The sequence below is a fragment of the Clytia hemisphaerica genome, unplaced genomic scaffold (genome assembly GCF_902728285.1).
Source record: "Clytia hemisphaerica strain Z4C2 unplaced genomic scaffold, Clytia hemisphaerica genome assembly, whole genome shotgun sequence".
NCBI lineage: Eukaryota > Metazoa > Cnidaria > Hydrozoa > Leptothecata > Clytiidae > Clytia > Clytia hemisphaerica.
Window position 1 is genome coordinate 1,385,546 of NW_027104192.1, and position 19,979 is coordinate 1,405,524.

The following is a 19,979-nucleotide window of genomic DNA, read 5'->3' on the forward strand; positions in this document are numbered from 1 at the left end:
GTAGAAATCCAAAAGTAAAAACAATTCAGTCTTTATAAAGGTTTCAAAGTTGTGAAAATCATAGTAAAGTAGTAAAATACATTGTCAAAACGTCAAAAATTTGACTAAATCTACAAAACTTTGAATTTCGAGCTTTGGCACATCCTCCCATCCCCGAGATGCGATTATAATCGAATTTAGAATTATGTTTTTTATTTAACAACTAAATGTTAGTTTAGAGTATGTTCAAACTTAGACAAGTCGTCATTTTCGCGTTCCTATCAATGATATGGAGACCAATGATGGGTACACTGAGAATCCGTAGAGAACAGCTAGATCGATTTTGTCTCTACATGGAAGAATTTTGTGAAACCAAAGACTATTTCGAAAACCCGTTGAAAGCGGAATTATTTTGCTCAATTCGTAACGCTCGTTGTTCAGGCACAGATTGCAAGGAGTGTACGTGTCAAGTTGGCTTCGAAAATTTCATCTCCTATACTTATGGATGCATGAGTTTTGAAGCGTCAAAGAAGCTTTTGACTGGAGGTTAGTAAATGTAAACACACCAACACTTGTCTTCAGTAGCGCGCTCCATCAACCTGGGTAGATTCTTCTGTGAAGCTTGCGTTGACGCCCCTTTGTAAGAAGTTTTTTCTCGTTTATCTAAAGACTGCACTATGGATGTTGCTTCTGAATCCCAAAGAAGCCGATAAAGGGTTCTCATTCTATGCTCGTCACAACCTTCAAATTCTTTGGACATGCAATATTGTGAAATCTTCTAACGAAAAAAAAAATGAAAGAGAGAACTATCGCATAATAACTCCTTACTTTTTTCAGATACAAATGTCTTTCCACCATCTATGGAGCCTTGGTATTCAGGGGCTATAGAGTCTACAGGCGTCATCCCGTACCTTAACATGATGCTTGATCCATCGTTTGCATATAAGTACATACGTGGTGTTTGCAATGTAGATCAAATGGAGTTGATTGATGAGGGGACATCCCAGCTGGTGATGAAACCGAACCGAAACCGTATGATGATAGTCAGTAAAAATCCCGGTACTGATGGAAAATATTACTACCGAGTCAAGGTAAGATTTTAAACTTTTACAGGGCAACTAATGGTGCAATTGCGAGTATACTTCTATATGGATTGGGAAGTGAAGATTTGAATTCTGCCCCGGTGAGGGGGACAACTGACGGTATGTGCGTCTAAGCAATGTAAACAGACCAAAACCTTGAAAGATAAGAAAATAAGAAAATAAGATTGAAAAGTTCTAGCAGATGCTCCTCAGCCTCCCATCCAGGGGCTACATGATTGAAAACAAAAGCGCAAACAAAAATTAGGACCTCAAAATTAGAACTTTAAAGCTCCTCCCCAGGAACCTACAAATTCAACTTTATCACCGCGCCTATCAAACTTTGAGTGCTATTCACCTCGTGAAAGATATCATTACCCTAGGGAGCTAAAAATCATATAATCAGATATAAATCATATATCTAGTTTTATTTTACAACAGTGCAACAGATTTGATGGACACGACCTTGACATATGCAAAGAGTCGTTCAAAGGGAAAGTAGGTAGCGTACAGATAACATGTACAAGTTATGGCACTGACAAGACGATCACGAAGATGGCGGTTCTTGGAAAAGGTGATGGAAATACCATACTAAATGGTGAGTGTAGACAGACAGAGGACAGACATTTCCTTAAAGGGATAATTGGATTGTTTTAAGATACTTTTCCTGTAAATTATTTCAATGGTCCTGGAGCAAAACCTTCAAATCTTTCTGCCCAACTCTTCAAGATAAAGAGAAAAATATAATTTTGAGGTAAGAACCGTGTAAGAACCTATTTCTAAAGATTTTAAATGGTCTAATCTCGACTCTTTAGTAATGTAAGAAAAGAAATCGAAATTTTTACTTTTGATGGGTAAAAAGATGGATTTGATTGGTTTTTGTCTTTTATTGAAAGGAGAACTTAACTTACAGAACTTAGATTTTATAGTTTTTACGAAACTTTCCTGTAGCAAGATATCCTAACTTCTGGGTTTAATATAATAATTGATAGGATTGCAAGCGAGAATCTGGTTTTGAGCAGAACCTTTAGTGGTTATATTCTTATATAAATATGATTTCAGTGCCAACAGACATCCCAACAGTTACAAAACCTGCTCCTGTTTCCAACGTAAGAAACGGTTACGATTTGTTTTTCATTTCTGTGTTTCCAGGCGAAGGATGAACCTGTTTTCAGGTGAACTCGGTTTAACAAATCCTTATTAACTTTTCATAGTAACTCAAGCAAATTTATTTCCTCCTCGTGTTAGAAGTACAGAGACCATCGAGTTTAAAGCCCCGACATGGGCTAGAGAGGAATTACAACCTTTCTAAAGCAAGGAAAAGTGAAGTCTTATTAAGATTTGACGGATTGCATCAAGCGCTTTCTGTGTTTTTTAAGCGGCATCAAATTTAGCGATGGATCTTTTTTTTTCAATCTGGCGAAAGCGAAATAAGTGGCTTTCCATCCGAGAGTTTTAACTCCAACAACTTCGGGAATTTAAACTTAACGACAGAGACTTTAATAACCGAATACCCTTTTTCAAATACCATTTCAAACATTGCGTTGAAAACATTTTGATTCTCCAGCACTGACCTTCTTCATTATAGGGCTCATCAGATTACATTTCTGTCAACAGCTTGGAAACAAGTCTTGATTTCTCTTTCAAAGACATTTTCCAAAACACTTATACAAGAGATAAAGAAGGATTTTGTGGTCAATTCAACGGACATTGCGCATTGAACGTCACTTCATTGACAACTGGTAATGGAACGGAATGCAACTTTTGTCAATGCCCAGATGACACGATATTCGTATCATTCAAACACGGCTGTCAAAGTGAATCAAAAATAAAAGAACTCTTCAAAAGTAAGCATTTTACCAGTTAAAATCATTTGATTTAAACTAGAGTCTGCTTCTTGCTCAACTTTGATCATTTTGAATGACGAGTACAATGAAGTACTGACACGCCGTTCCACGTCTATTGAAAAACCTTAAGCGAAACCAGGGCTACAGCACCGGAAGGGTTTGAATGTTAATCTTCATTCTTAGGCATGAGAAAGTTGAAACCTTGAACTTTTACATATGAGTACTTAGTTACGATTTTCAACATCATTTGTAGCCACAGATATCTTGTGCAACGTAGAATGGCGGGAAACGAGTTAGGAGAATGTTTTTGATTGATGAAATTGCCGAACTGTGGTCTTCTGATAAAGAGCTTCAGACAAGAACATTCCAGTGTTTAATATAAGAGATTTGTGGTTGTAAAGTTTCTAGCAGTATGCGAGATGTCTTTGTCAAATTTCTATGTAAATGTCGATCGAACTATGGGAATTTATTAGTTAAAACGGGGTTAAAATGCTTTACTTTATAGTTACAGGTAAGACAACGACAGATTCATCTTTGGAAATCAACAACAAAACTTTCAGTGCGAACGAAGTTCCACAATTCAACACAGATTTGTTTATGTTTGGAACATGTATTGCAATAAACATCGATCCTGGTTGTTCATATCAAGAAGGGTTATCTTCATTAAGCAAGTTAAAAGAGAACGAACACGAAGAGAAACCTTTTTTTCGGACAGCAAACAGAACTTGCAATATCACAAAGGTGTCCAGTGTTAACATTGTTGAAGGACAGTTGTTAGATGGGGAAGATGGTTTTGAGCAACCTTTTGAGTTGATGTCGTTGTCGACGATTGGTAAAGATTCTTATTGTTTAAAGGTAAAGAAAAGACCGTGATTATTTACAGTTTGTCATTTTAATTGTGAAAAGTTGAGTATTTCAGAATACTAAAACGTCCAAAAAACAACGTCCGAGAAGCTCGTTATAACTCAAAACGCGTTTAAACCAACGTGTACTATTGTAAGTTCACCTGGAAAGAATGCCATAGCCCTGTTATGTGAGGCTAAAGTGTCCATTGACTAAAATCTTTTTTTAGCCGTGATGCCTGATTTGGACTTTTATCATCGGTCTATCTTTGATTTCTTACAGTGCAAAAACTTCACATGTGACCTTACACCATTCTCATCTTTGGTCATGCAAATCGAAATAACATGCACCGGAAAAATCCAGAATAATAAAGATGAGAGAAGAAATGAATCTTTTGAAGATGTTGTAGAATATGGCGAAGGTCATAGCAGTTCCATTGTATTCAAGTTCACTGGTGAATCATATGTTAATGGTAAGAATGCACAATGAAATATTCTTGATATTCATGACACAATATAGCCCGGGATTTTTCCGGGGATTTTCCACTATCTTTATTGTTTAAATTCAGAAAAAGTGTCAAAAACCTGGTCTTTTTTGGGTGCTTCTGTATAAAATATTACATCTTCTGTTTGAAACATGTAAAGGAAAGGTACTTTTTGGTCAGGCTACTTCCTTAAGTTACTTAGGCGAACACAGGTTTAGAAATCATTATATCAGAAACCCGGTGGGCTCCTCTCTCCATCGGCAAATTTGGCCAAAGCATCGCTACAGGTTTTTTTATAAAGACTGACCATGATATTAAGAACAAGCAAAAGCATTTTAAGGCTTCACAGACTTTTAAACACCCAATTTCTACTTAACTCTTGTAAAAGAGATAACAAATTTAAAATAAACACATTCCCACAAAAAAAATGAGTTTGCCTTTGTATGATGTTGAGAAGTTTTCATCAATAAACCTTTTCGTAAATTACGTAATGATCAACGCTTACCTTATTTCAAAATATTGCCATGGCAAAGCGAAGAGTACCAAAAGAGTTCATAAGAAGTTTACTCTTTTTTAAATAGCATAAAACTAGAAGGATATAATTACCATCCTAATGGTTTCAAAACGAGGCAACCGTTGCACTTAAAATAATTTATGAAATAAAATTTCATTTTTCACTTGTCTTGTTTTCCCTTTGTTTAGCCTCCGCGTACGCAGATATTTTTGAGGAGAAAGAGGTTGTGGTACCAACTACTGCAAGTACCTTTGCACCATTCACCGTAGGTTTATTTCAGAATTCAACCCGTATTCAGTAATTTTCATGGATTTTCTTTGACGCTCTCGAATTTTTGCCTTTTTTTTTCACGGAGATGATTATCGGACGAGACTGCTTACACGTAAAATTTGAACATTGAAATGCAGGAGACAGAAAATTACGCGAGTTTTCGACTTAGCAAAATTAAATCTCGTGAATTTTTATGCTGATTTACAAAAGTCTAATAAAGGTTTAATCTAATTCCAGCAAATCATAATAAAAACACCGTAGATATTTTAATTACGACACATGTCAGCCAGCAATCACGCGATAACATTCTCAACTTTCAGAAACAGCAGAACCATGCAAGTTCTGGGAGATCAAGTTCAAGTTTCAAATCAACAACCGTCATCGGGATTCTCAGTTCATTGGTTGTGGTTTTGATTGTAATGATTGCATTACTGGTACATACGAGAAAGAGATATCTGAGGAAGTAAGTTAGTCTATCAACGAGCTCCAATCCCCGATCACGACATCACACCAAAAAAAATTTAACACACCATTACTCGAAAAAATTCTTTCATAACGTAATTTAACAAAAAGATTCTCTCATTAAACACGCGTCTTGCCTGTACCAGACGACCACGGCTTTTTCCTCGACACCATGATAGAGGCTATCACGCATCACGCTTTTTGAACTTATAGATCACGCCAGCACGCCAAAAAGACATCATGTGATCGTGAAAACTACTGGGGAGAGGGGAACAATTTCCCTGTCTATCCTACGCTCCCGTTTCTCATATTTTCACAAATTTCTGATATTAGAAAACAATAAGACACATCTCTACACATAACACTACTAAAGGTTTTAGTTATTTTTGGGTGTAACGACAACTAATCACAGTTTAAAATAAAATGTAGTCCGCTGGTGCCGTACAAAAACCGTTTTTCTGATTACTTACTCAATTTCGGTAGCCAGGCAGGCCATTTAAAATTACATTTTAAAAAACGTCAAATTTTATTATTTTTAGGAAGAGAACGAAATGCGGTCATCATTATATATCGGACGAAAGAGATGAAGAAGAGGATATGAGTAAGTTCTGGACCAATTCTCTATGATGCGTGTATGGCATTGTCGGTTTTTATATGTTAATAATAAGTTGACTTTATTAGTTCTTTCAATAATACATTCGACTAAGTTATCTACTACTGAAAAGTCTGTTGAAAAATGTTGTTCAAATCAGGGGGGTCAGTGTACTAGAAGGTGGCATGTATGTGTACTACAAGGTATTTTTCAATACTTGACACCCACCCACCCCTGAAGTACACTATACTACATGGAAAAATCCCAAAACCACCCCATACCCCCTATTTACTACCGGGTAGTACCTGGAAAAAACCAAAACAACCCCATACCCCCCATTTACTACCGGGCACTACCTAGAAAAATCCGGAAAATAAAGAAACTTTTTCAGAAAATCGGAAAATCGGGTAAACATTTTTCCAAAAATCGGGAAATCGGGAAATTGGGAAAACTTTTTTCCAAAAATCGGAAAAACAGGAAAATTTTTCTCAAAAATGCAAAATGCGTGAGAAATCAAACTTTTCAAAATTACGCGAGACCATGTGGAAATGCATGAGTCTCACACCCAATGCGTGAGAGTTGGCACCAATGTTGAATGTTTGAATTCAAATGTTCGAATGTTTACATTGACTCGATAAACCTTCATTTCAGTGGGATCTAGTAGGATTTCAATTCATTCCAAGAAGTTTGGAAGAATGATCTTGGACAAACTTGGCTTGATCAATTTATGATAGAACAACTTTACATTTCTATTTTAGCAGATAATTTCTGAACCTTTTTGTTTCCACACTTTTAACATCGATTTTGGACCCAACACCCCTATTTTGGTACACAGGTAGTAAAAATCAAATTCGATTTTGGACCCAGCACCCCAATTATAGTACACAGGTAGTACATGACAAATTTTTTTCTCAAACACCCACCCACCCCAGGATACATGCCACCTTCTGGTACACTGACCCCCCCCTGTTCAAATTTTAAATATGACAATTTTAACATGTTTACCGCCCGCCATCAAAGAAGCGGTAATAATGTGTATTTCATAACCAACATGCATATTTTGGCAGTAAAATAGCAAAAACATGCTCAGAATCATGAAAATATTATCTCACAATACAGTCATCCACGAAATCAGATCTTAAAATCGCGAAATTCAATCCACGCAAAATCAATTTCATACGCGGATATATTCGAGCATCATGATTCGAAGCAAGCCCGAGGAGGGGGAGGGCAGTCAGGCAAATTGACTGACGAGTATGTACGGCGGTTAAGGGTATGTTTTTCAAGGTAGCAAAAATGCAGTGTGAGTATAGACTTTTGATAAATGCACTGTACTCAAGTACCACAAAAACCAAGCTAAGACCGATAATACTTTATCATTTCAGATTTTGTCCAACTCAAAGGCAAATCAAAAGGCAATAAATACTCCGAAGTCGCCATTTTACAACAAAGAAACACGGACCAAGTAAGGTTTACTACTACAAAGGTTATTGCTCCGGTTTTTCTAAATTGTAAAATTTCAAAGATTTTTCTTTTGTTTGTGAAAAAATCTTACACGAGTTACCCTAACGAGTTCTTTTTTATTTTGGGAGAAACTGTCCAAAGGGAATAAGAAGAAGTTCTCTCGGTCAATTTAAGCAGGACTGTGAGAAAGTTTACGCTTGCAATGGGCTCACTACGTTTGCTAAATACAACAATGACTTTCCAAAGCACTTTCCCGCGGTCATTTATCTTTTCTATGAGAATTCTTTATAAGCAGTATTCCCACATTTCTGTGTCCAAGGCATGGCGACGCTTGCTAGTCTAGCTTTTTGCTGACAAACTATATTTTTTGACTCGTTCACAGGACACAACTTTGAAAGGGAAAGAAAATTTATACTACGAAGCGTCCAGCATGGGGGATGTGAAAGTCAACAGTCTATACACTGAAAATGAAATATCACAGGCGGGTTATCTACAAAACGAAAATGATATGTATGGAGTAGAGTATGGTACTTTACACGGTGCAAACTCAACTCTTGAAAGTCAAAACAACATGTATAGCACTGCTACGAACCTGTTAAATCCAAAATCTGAAGCTGAATTAAACTTTGGCTTACCTCCACAAAGTCAAGTTTCGGGTCATCTCTATGCTGGTGTTACTGATCAGACCATATTTCCTTCACCAGGGAATTTATGTGCTACAACTGATACCCAACAGGCTGGATATGCAGTTGTGGATAAGCAATTATCTCCACAATTTAGTAATGCAAGTATTCCATCATCTCAACATCCACAGACAGAACATTTGTACGCTTCTACTGACAAACCATTAACTCCCCAATATCAAAACAAGAACATGATATCTCCACAAGTTCCGACCTACAATCTCTACGAAGAAACAGAGCCCGAAGACCCACATCTATACGGAACAGTCAGCGATCTAAATACTGGATATCAACCTCCGGGGAAAATTACAAATACAGGTAACTCCGACTATGATACGCCAAAGATGCTCAGGATGAGCCAGCTGAAAGATATCAAACCAATTAACAACCAAAGTCATGACCGAGAGACCGGAAACTTGTATTACGGAAAGGGACAGAATATTAAAGAACCGTATTACGGAAATATGGATTCTGTCAATCAAAAAGACTCAGAATATGCGTATGCTTCTGATAAGAGATGTTAACCAAAAAAAAAAATCTCAGGTGTCTAAAACAGGTGGTATTGAAAAACGTTAAAACTTTAATTGATAACTAAAAATGCAAGGTAAAATTAGGAAAAAACTGTAAGAAAATAAGAGTTGCACTTTTAATTGATGCAATGTTAGCCAATTCAATATTTCATAGATTACAGATTAAAAAAGAATAGAAAGTTTTACCTACTTTAAATTTAAGATGAAAGGGGTCTTACTTTTTGGGACACACTGCTCAAGATTTTTTCTCTATTATTGACATTACTTACATCATAATTCAGACAGTGGCGGATCTGAGGAGGAGGTGCTTAGATTTTATGACGGGGAGCCTTGATTTTCTTATCAGGAGTATAGCTAAAAGGGACACTCTCCGTCATGAATTTTGGTCACCACTTGCAGTATTTTTCTTTACCGAATTTTACCCCCATCCGCACTTATTGTTTGTATTTCTGTAGATGATACAAACATTTTCGTAGTATTAACAAGTATTTTGACTAAAACATCATTTTGTAAATAAAAATCCTGTACATTTTGATCATGTTTACTTTTAAAAATCCAAAGAAAAATACATTTTATTTTAAGTATTTCAAAAATAGTTAATTTCGCTATTCTTTCAGACCTATGAGTTTTATAGGCTATATTAGAAGAGAGATATAGACAAGCCTACTTGTCTAGGCCGATTATCAGTAAATTGTTAAACTAATTACTACTTTTGAGATAATTCAATGAGATACCGATTTTAAACTTTTTGGAAAGACAACCCAGAGTGGAATATCATGAAAATATTTTCTTCCAGAATTTTAAAATATGAAGATAATGGGAACTCTATACCCCTTATGTATTTAAGTCTAGCTAGAAAATACCCAGGAATGAAATAGTTAAATTTGAAATGAAATAGGTGGTGGCAAAGTTGATGTATAAAATGATAACAAGTCAAGACATTATAAGACTTTGCTGCCCGGGGGGAGGGGCACTCGTATGTTCCGACCCACGACACGTGCCGCCCTTAAGGGTAGGTTTTCGAGACCCTCGAAATGCACTGTAAGGGTGTACTTTTGATAGTGTCTAGAGGGTCTTCTTTTACCCGGACATTATATTACACTGTAAGGGTGTTTTGAGGACTGCTGAATTGAAGTCTGACAGTAAAAATCTGATTTATCTTTATAATTGTGACTCGCACCAATATTGATTTATTTTGCACATTGTGTCGACTTCTCGGGCTTGTTTTCAGGTGGCTCCAGCAAAATAGTATATGAAATCGAACTACACTGTAAGGGTCATAATCGTTCGGTAAAATGCACTGTAAGGGTACTATTTCACTGCTAAAAGGCTTCACTGTAAGGGTCCGATTTTTAAAGCCATCTTTTTGGCGGCACATGTCACCATTTAAAAATCAAGTGCCCCCGGGCTTTGCTGACTCTAAAAACATCAAGTTAGGTTTTTAATATTCGGAAAATATTGAAAGTAAAAAAATTTTTAAGCAAACATTTTTACGCTTAACCCTTTAAGTGCCGATGTCGTATAAATCAGACATGGACTATGTAGGAGGGCGAAGCCTTAGTCCAGTTTGAGTTAGAAATTGTCATTTTTGATCTAACTCGTAGGAATTGGATTGGGTTTTATCGTCAAGGAAAAAAATCAAAAGTGAGTCTTTTCAGCGAGATTTTAAGCTAAAAAGTCAGAAAAATGCAAATATTGACAAAAATCAACTTTTTTAAGATTTGATTGACCATTTTAGGTCAACGAGTGAGCCAAGAACCTCCATATTTGGCCCTGATTTACTTGATTCTGTCCTCTAGCGAATTGATTTGAAGTTTTACCACTGGGAACCTATCATTCAGGCAGGTCCGTGCAGCTATTCAACGGACTAAAAACGAGCTTCAAACTCCTAGATCCGGAGATATAAGCCTTTAAAGTTTGAACTAGCGATTTTCTTTAAAAAACTTAGAAAAAACGACCGTGGCGCTTAAAGGGTTAAAACTCAAAAACTTATGAACATCCGAAGGCTTTTAGAATCTTGGGCGTTCTTATAAAGAACGTCTACATACCGTCATACAAGTATAACGTGATAACAGACTAAAATGTGAAGTTGTGCTTATAAATAACTAATAATACCTCAAATACTATCATGCGAGTATAATATGTGGTATACGTCATCGACTTATTATTCCAAAGGTTATTAAATATCCCTCTTCGTCTGGTTAGTGACTGATCTATGAATAAATGTCCTTGACATTTTCTTGTTATTAAAAGTGTGTTTTGTCATATTATGTTCAGTGTCATATGAGTGCAGTAATGTTGTGTTTTGGTTTCTCAACGAAAATGTAATATGAACCTGTGATGGTTATATACTTTTATGTACTACATACATCATTTTTGTGTGATTGGCAATTTTTGATAATTTTTGAGTAATTTGTCGATGTTGTGTTACAGTGGTTTGTACCTTTTTTCTCTTGAATACACCCAAGACACTTACCGTGATTCACCATCCAAGCTTCTCAAACAAATAATTTGTTGTTGCAGTACAGTATTACAGTCGACAATCAATAGTGTATATAGGCTTTATTTGTTTGTTTCAAAAATTAGAAACATTTTAACATCAGGAATTGTACTTTCGCTTTCTGCATTTGTCTGTAGGAGAATCTAAACATAACTGAAACAGTACTTATGAAATACATTCTCAGGGCTTATAACCCATTTGTCAGAAGCTTTGTTGGTGGATGAGGGGTGGCATATCCAAAAAAGTGACACAATTTGAAAAACTTAACGTCCTTACATTTTTACCGTTGTAAGATTTTTATGTTTCCAGAAAGTTTCCAAAAAGTTTACAGACTGATAGAAGGTCTGCTCGAAAGATGAGCTCAAATGTGACATGGACATGGACATGGTGAGATGACTTCATGTCATCAACGTTACTAAATGTTACTAACGTTATAAGTTTGGTGTATTTTTATTACGTCATCAAAAGTAAAATTTTGACATATTCACACAAGTTTTATTTTGAAACAAGAACGGTAGATCAATCGATTTGAAATGAGCCAACAAAGCTGAATGATGAATGTAGAAAGACGCTGAAATGCTGTGTTTTCGTTGAACTAAAAGCCAACCAGCGTTCTAATTATACTACTGACTTTCCGAACCGGATCAATGGTCTAGGAACAAACAGATAAATTTTTAATTTGAGGTCATTTAGACACCATGTTTTGCATTTCCCTGATTTGATACTGATTGTAAACTGGACAATTTATAGTCTGAGACGAGTTCCATGTAAGAACACCCCTGTCTCTGTGCCCCAGTGGGTGAGAATCAAAAACCTGAAATTCACTGGGGTCAAAAGTATTCTTTCAAATATTGAGTGGGGTGGCGAAAATTTCCTTGACATTCACTGGGGTGAGAAAGAATCTTTTGCATGAGTTAAATTTTCGTTAGCCTGTGTGTTAGACTGTAGACCGCTTCGAAGGTGATGGCTAACTTTTGGTTTAGTGCTAGTAAAAATCTGCTTCTTACATGCTACTAAATATCACTAGAAATATCATTTTAATCAGGTGGATCTACTCTGTAATCACTGTAACATGAAATGTAATGAGGTCTGGGGGAAGGGGGCTCTAGAGGCCTGGGGGGGGGGTACTTAGGCAATTTGAGGGCACGTTATGTGCCGCCCTTAAGGGTACCTTTTTGGACTTACAAAGTCCCGCTAAGGGTCAGAAAAATAGGACAATTTCGACATTTTACCCCCTGAAAGATCGAAATTTGGTCAAAATTGGTCAAATTTGTCCCGCTAAGAGACGCAAAATTCCCAAAATTCTCCTTTGTTTTCTCCTTTTTAGTCCCGGTAAGGGTCGAAAGTCGGGCGGCACCCCCGTCAGCTCGCAACTCTAGTACCCCCCCCCCGGTATAGAGGAGCAGTACGTTATATCAAATTTTATGAACTCTGGAACCTAGTAATGTTTAGTCAACATGATTTAAGTAGAGGTCTTTCTTTCAGTATCTACACAAGTGAGAAAGCCTCTCGAAAATCTTTCAGGCTATAACCTAGCTTTAAAGAAAGAAAGGTACAAGTACTACTGTGGTTTGCGCTGACAGAAATTTTTGATTTTCAACCCCGTCTCGTTTCATTTTCTACGTTTTAAAATGACCATGACAATGACGATAGAAGTCGGGTTCAATACAGTTAATATATTGAAGTGGAACATTTTATGGCAAGCGAGCGAAGCGAGTAGATTTTTTTGGCTTTTTTGGATATTTCACCTTTAAAGAAGGGGAAGGACAAAATTCTAGTGATTTTTTGAAAGAAAAGTTCTACTGGGGTACGTTAAAATAAGGGCATTTCGAGTGGGTTGTGTGTAAACTTTTCATCATTTTCAATGGGCTGTTTTTTTACTACAACATTCCATTGGGGTGAGTGATTTGTCCAGTGAGGCTAAAAAATGAGCCATTTTTGGTAAAAAATTTCACTGGGGTGGCCAGTGGGGTGGATCCCACTGGGTCACAGAGGCAGGGGTGTGTAAGAGGAACAAATGCAAAGACGCGAACCATATTTTCCCGCGCTAATAAAGCTTTACGGACGATAGCATAGTTGAAATCGGTCTCAAAATAACTAGTAATGATTTGTAATTGTGACAGAAAGAGGAAAGTCAGGATCCCTGATTGAGGCTATAAATCTTTAGTTGGCGAGCAGAAAGTAAGAGTAGTAAGTAGAAATTCATTCGATCAGTTTTTCTTCCAATCCTATATTATTTCAGTTAATATTCTACTTTAAAGTTTCATTTTTATACAGTAGTAAAACAAAAAGCATAATGTACAAAGCACTTGTTGTCATCTCTGCATTACTAATTTGCTTGAACGCAGATAAAATTACAATCGATCGACAAAAAACGACTAAAGTCGGTAGCACTCGTTTTTGGCGAGTGAATGATCTGTTTGAAAACCCATGGTCGGATGAACGATTTTGTGTACAATTGAACGGGGAATGTTTTGATCAAGAATGCCATCAGTGTCAATGTAACGAGAGGCCAGGAGAATCTAAAATGTTCATCTCATATAAATATGGATGCATGGATAATGCTAAAGCTATGACAACGTTAAGTCCAGGTATCATTACACAGATATCTATATGAAACACTAGATGGAGCTTGTACGTCCCCGCCGAAGCAAATTCTTTAAAAAGTAGACCATCAGTGTCAATTTATAATTTCCTTGTTTCTCACCATGCTTGTTGATCGTTTTGATTGAGCTATTTGCCGGCGCCGAACTTTGGTCTACTGTGGTGAAATTTGCCGGTGTATTTTAAAGCCCTATTTGAAAAATACTGATAATCGAAAACCGGCATCCACTAACGAATACGTGCTACTTAATCAAAACCTTGTAGTAGTCTGTTATTCAGGTCAAATATGTAAGGTCACGAGGAACGATGACCACCGAGTGATACAAAATGCAAGCATAGCAATATAGAGGTTCCTGGTTTAAACCTCCGTTCCTTTCAATGTTCCGATTAGTTCATAGATATGCGAGCCGGCTGACTGTGGACCTCGTGAAAACCACCAATACATTGTCCAAAAGTTCTTGACTATATCCAATCAAAACTTTCCTTCTTTTAGGTAAACCATGCTGGCCTCCTAACACAAACACAGTAGGTGACGTAATTCTACATCCAGGATTCAGCCCTAAAACAGAGAAATGTGTATATTTCACACACGTCGATCAATATGTAAACCCATACAGTAATTGCCAGTTCGATAAAGTCTTACTGTACGATCAAGGATCGTCCACTTTTGTTGAAGATAACGCTTTTGAGCAGCGATACGATTTAGAATTTGGACATTTACAACATACAGCCAATGGGATATTTGAATATTGTGTGAAGGTAAGCCAAAAGTATACCCATATCGCGTCTGTCAAATATATTTCAAAGACCCAATATCGGTACATATTGTCTGCTTTTGTTGAAGATAATGCTTTTGAGCAGTCATATGATTTAGGACAACGAACTGATTAACGGAGAGAAAAAAGAACGACGAATGAAAAAAATACTGTGAGCCTAGAGTGATAATAATTGAGTTGTTAACTGATTAATTGGGGACAAAAATATCACCGAATGGCAAAAAATAAAACCATTATATTTCGTCCATTTTCTGACTCCATATTTCAGTGCACATCAGGCAACAAATGTGACTTTGGATCATGGAATGGTCAAATTGTTAAAGTCTTGTTTACATGTCAGAATTTGAACAACGACGACGATCACTGTTTACTTTTTCACAGAAGTGGAAGACTCGATGTTGACAGTAAGACAAATTGTAGCCTTTTATTTTCGGGGGAATCCATGAATGGAATATCTCTGATGTTTTACCCATCTTTACCTACCGTGAGAATCAGAGTGTATGAATCTTACACTGTGAGGACAAACATCGATTCTAATCAGCGTGCATACAGCAAGAACAAAAGTAACCAAGGCAATTACCCATGATCTTGAATAAAGGCCGAGCCAATCAATGTTACACACTTTAGAATCGGATAAACTCGGGAATGTTAAAAAAGGATCTCTTTCGAAAAGGAAACTCGTGAAAATTGCTGAAACTAGATATAGGTAATTGTATAGTCTATTTCCTTAAGCTTAAATGATGCTATGGGCTCTCCATCTTCGTTTCTTTGAATAGTAATGCGATTGAGACCTGTGCGTTAGAATTCTTACAGTCCGTGTGTCACAAGTTAAATTTCAGAGAAAGCTAAATTGAAAAATTAAGTGTATTTTTATGCTACAGTACTTGTTAAGAAGCATTCCTTAAACATTATTTACGAAACCTTCGTTTAGAATCAGTAGCACCCACTCTTCCACCCACGCTACCACCGGTAACCAAGGAAACATCCACCACCACAACGAAAGCACCAATCAAACCGACACATGAAGCAACGACATCACCAACTACAACTAACTCAACAATGGATGGAAAGAACAGCGGGATAACGAAGGTGGGTACAAATCCACAAACAAAATAAACTTGACATGTCGGGTGAAAAGTTGGATTCTTTCAATACTTCGCGGTGAAAAACCGAAAATTTTCGATACGTGACCACCTAATAAAGCTATTTCAATATAGAATTTTATTCACTGGAGAAATGTGTGGAGAGGTCGTGGAAAGGAAAAGAAATGGAGAATTGAAATTTTCGATTGTTCATGTGTTTTTCCTTTTAGGAGACATCATCTGAGGATTCCTCAACGACGACCATCATCATAATCGTCATCGTGGTTTTACTTTTAGTGGTGGTCATCGTTATCATTGTATTCGTTGTACGAAGGAGAAGACAAAGGTAAAGAAACCTCTGACGACTTCCCATACCCAAACAAGCATTCCCGCGATCTGTTTTATCTGGATGTTTTATTTGCAGTGGTCACAATATTTGTGGGTGTCACCCAATTTCTAAAAAGAAAATTTGTTTGCGCATAATTCCAATCTTGGAAGTCCCAAAAACCTTTCCCTTTCCTTATTGCATGGTCTAGTGGGGGAATTGGAATTAGGTCTCTTGATTTTACAAATCTAAAGGCCGCTATCCACTCAGCATTTTATGTTCGGTGAACAAGGCGCACGGCTCGGGCGCTTTGGTCGCTGAACGCTTTTCTCATTCCACTGATCCAAAATAAAGGGGAGATGTGCTGCACATTTTTCTTTTCTCTTTTGTTTGGAAATTCTTTTCCACACGGTACAAAAAACTTAAATGTTTCCTCTGATTGGCTATTTTAAAATTAACAATAGGGAAGCTGCACAGCCTAGCGAAAAAAGTTGAAAAGTTTCAACTCTTGATGCGCTCAAAGCGATAGCCTTTGAAGGCTTGATTTATGTAATTTATGCAATAATTAAACCGCGCGCCTTGTTCGTCGACCATAAAATGCTGAGTGGGTAGCGGCCTTTATTAAAGCGGGGTCCAGGAGGTCAAAAAGGCCCCTTCGTCCGCGGAACAGGTGACTGTTCGTCACCATGCCAAATAGCAAGCAAGCACGAGAAAAGAATCAAATCACGTGCGCAAAGTTACATTCAACTTTCATTTCTTTCGTCTAATACGCAGGAAACAGTTACATGGGCACTTGGTGAACGCGGATTCCAGGGATTTACAAATGGAAGACGTTGCATCACCTTCAAGGAGGTCAGAAAAACGTGAAAATGATTATACATCAGTTGCTACCAATTATGCGTCACCTAAAGATTTGGTAAATAACCTTCACCACTATAAACTTATAACAGTTACTTATACAATTACTATTATACAGTTACCTAATTCGTAAATTCTTTTCTCAAAAATTTAAAAAATTGGCGATTTATTTGTGATTATATAGTTCCTCTCAGATTAAGAAACACTTCAAAAGACGGATAGTCTTCAAAAAGTGGAAAAAGACGAACGTTTTGAGAGTGAACAGTTTAAAAACAGGTAAACGAGACAGCCATTCTTCTTCTAAACTTATATTTCTCCTATCCTCGTCTTAAAGGGTCAATCTTCAGAAAATCTTTATTACCAACCATCAAATGAAGATCCAAAAGTGTCTTTCAAAAATAAACAAGCACCCTCACGACAAAGGAGTCAAAATCATTATGAGCCTACTACCGTAGATCTGACAAAACCAACTGATATTAGCGAAGAGGCAGAATATGAAGACCCGAATGCAGGCCATCTGTATCAAGCCATACCAGCTAATGCTACTTTTGAGAGAGAAGGTGGTTATACTAAGGTAACAATAATTACAGTTATGTGTTGTAACGTAAATAAGAAACGGTTTTAGGAAGAAATGGCCGAGTGATAAGGGGGTTAACGCCTCAAACCAGGGATTCCTGCTTCAAATCTCCGTCCCTTCCAATGTTCATATATAACTGAGCTCTGGCTGGCCGTCGACCTAGTGAAAACAATCGAAAAGTTCGAGATTACTATGCTATCCACGTAAAGTATCGAATCTAAAATTGTTTACCATCTCTACAACAGACGAAAAAGCTACCTCTATTAGGAGTCAGATGCTACATGGCCTCTTTTTCCTTATGACGAATGACGGCTTTTTCTTACAATTGATTAATTAGAGAAAATATACAAGTCGTGTTGCTTATACAATCGGTTTTAATTTATTGAGCAAGAAGATAATGCTAATTCCCTTTCGGTCCCTCCCGTCTACAAATTTTCTTCCTACTTTTACCTGACACATTAACCGCTCACTTTTCCCGCCTGTCATCGTTCCCGCCCGACAGTGCCAGTCTAGTGACTTTTCAACTTTTTCATGATGCTAAAGATTCCTTTTTTACAAAAGAAGAAATCGTGAAATCACATGTTTTAAGGTTTAACTATTCATTGCATCTCTTTCAACAAGATATTTAACCTGTCTTTAGATCGTTAAAAAGGAGCCGTGGGAAAATTCGCAGCCAGCACCTGGACGAATGAAAGGGCGACCAGCAGCTAGACCCCCGTTAGGATACGATCAAGTTGGAGGTGTTGATAATGATGGTGAAAAATACGAAGAGGTTGGAAATGTGTTGAGGTGAATAGCCTTTTGGTCTGTTAAGGTTTTTAGTTCCAGAATAAACATCACGATCAAGTTGATTAAAGATGTGGAGTGATGTGTAGTGTTGCGATAAACAAACAGCTCGTGGTATGAGATACCTTGTTTCAGATAAAATCAATAAAACATCACGATACAATTAAATCAAAGTGAATGGTGTTTGCTAAATTATTGTCTACTGTCTATGACAAGTACAACAACAATGGAAAAACGTCATGGTTTGTGCAGGGTTCAATTTACCTCGCGCGGATACTTCTGAAACCATTATTGAGCGGCCGATGACCACTAATACGAGTGAAATTTCCAAACTTCATATCATACCTTAATTAGCTGGGGCTTTGTTACTGATGAACCACAGCCGTTTGTCGATACATGTTTTAGGGGAGACAAGAAAGACAAAATTTTGGTACAAGGAGAGTCATTGACACGCAACTGATTATCTTTGTAGACATTTATTATTGCTACTGTTTTAAAGTCTATTTGCTTTAATCGCCTATTCTTGCTCGCTTCTACAATCAAGGTAATAATATTTGAGAAAAAAAGGAAATCCCCACGAAATTTTACACCACAAACGATTTAGAAGCGCTCTAAATTAGGTTACTTTTAACGCTAGACTTAAGACTTACGAACCTAGGATCTGAGGATCCAAAAGTCCAAGAATGGTCCAATAGGGCTCTGAATATAGCCTGGAAGTCTAAAAACCCCTCCCGAATTGAAATATTCGAATAAATTTATCAATTAGCCCAAAAGCCATTTTCTCGCCCAAACTTGAGATTGCTAAAATCGACGAATTAACCAAAATTCTCAATATATTTTGACCGAGATTGTATGTGGAAACAAGAAAATTAAAGACTTAATGGACATTTTATTGAGGGTTTTTAGATTTTTTACGTAATTTTCTTAGAGGCTTTTATCAACAGATTAGGGAAAATTTGTTTTTATAGCAAATTGTAAATAGGTGGAAATAGAATTCAAGGAAAAAAATGGCTTTTAACTTAACCAATTTCTTTTGCGGCATCCAGAAGGAAACAATCGCAAGGAAGGGGGAGGGGACAGTCAAGAGAAGTTTCCTTTTAAAGACGAGTTTCATCAAAGAGGAACAAACATATGAGACGGGAATTTTTTACGGGAGTAGCTGTTGTAAACACAGACTCTATCCGCCGCGAAACATATTACGTTTTATATAATATACAATATGTTATATCATAATAACATATTATACGGACGATAGCATCGTTTACCTTTTAGGGTGAGTTTTCCAGGATTTCCAAAGTACACTTTAAAGATAGAAATGAGAGAGAGTACACTCTAGGGGTGTATGTGAATAAAAAGTTTGTGAGCAAAACTTTGGAAGATCTATCAAATTGGGCTTAATTTTCTTCGGACTATAAGAGTCCGACATTAAAGGTCTAATATGGGTCGCACATTGTCTTAAGGGCTCTGACCATAGTCGGAATATATTGATTTTAGCATCTGAACATGAAAGTTATGTTTTAGATTCTTTAACACTTTTAACAAAGAATTGCCTTTATAAATTGCTTTTAAATCAAATCCCTTAAGAGTAATTAAGAACTTAATTGCAAAAATGACGTTATGAACTTTAAAAAGACGTTAATAATATGTTGCATCACCTTCTTTTATAAAAAGTGCTAAGTTTTAATGGGTAATTAACCTTTTTGTTTCGAAGTTTTTTCAAACTG

General features: G+C 36.8%; 2 protein-coding genes across 2 annotated transcripts; both read left to right on the forward strand.

Annotated features, from left to right (window-relative positions):
- Positions 1-211: 211 nt before the first annotated feature.
- On the forward strand, positions 212-9,435 carry LOC136815171 (uncharacterized). Its single transcript, XM_067071622.1, has 12 exons — positions 212-525; positions 817-1,070; positions 1,500-1,656; positions 2,121-2,167; positions 2,647-2,905; positions 3,411-3,760; positions 4,031-4,220; positions 4,935-5,011; positions 5,337-5,479; positions 6,018-6,079; positions 7,456-7,535; positions 7,917-9,435. The coding sequence occupies exons 1-12, from the start codon at positions 222-224 to the stop codon at positions 8,739-8,741; spliced, it is 2,748 nt and encodes a 915-aa protein (XP_066927723.1). The 5' UTR covers positions 212-221; the 3' UTR covers positions 8,742-9,435.
- A 4,055-nt stretch (positions 9,436-13,490) lies between these two features.
- LOC136815172 (uncharacterized) lies at positions 13,491-18,410 on the forward strand. The gene is made up of 8 exons (XM_067071623.1): positions 13,491-13,838; positions 14,345-14,610; positions 14,896-15,031; positions 15,559-15,716; positions 15,940-16,055; positions 16,809-16,950; positions 17,227-17,466; positions 18,110-18,410. The coding sequence occupies exons 1-8, from the start codon at positions 13,544-13,546 to the stop codon at positions 18,260-18,262; spliced, it is 1,506 nt and encodes a 501-aa protein (XP_066927724.1). The 5' UTR covers positions 13,491-13,543; the 3' UTR covers positions 18,263-18,410.
- The last annotated feature ends 1,569 nt before the right edge of the window (positions 18,411-19,979 follow it).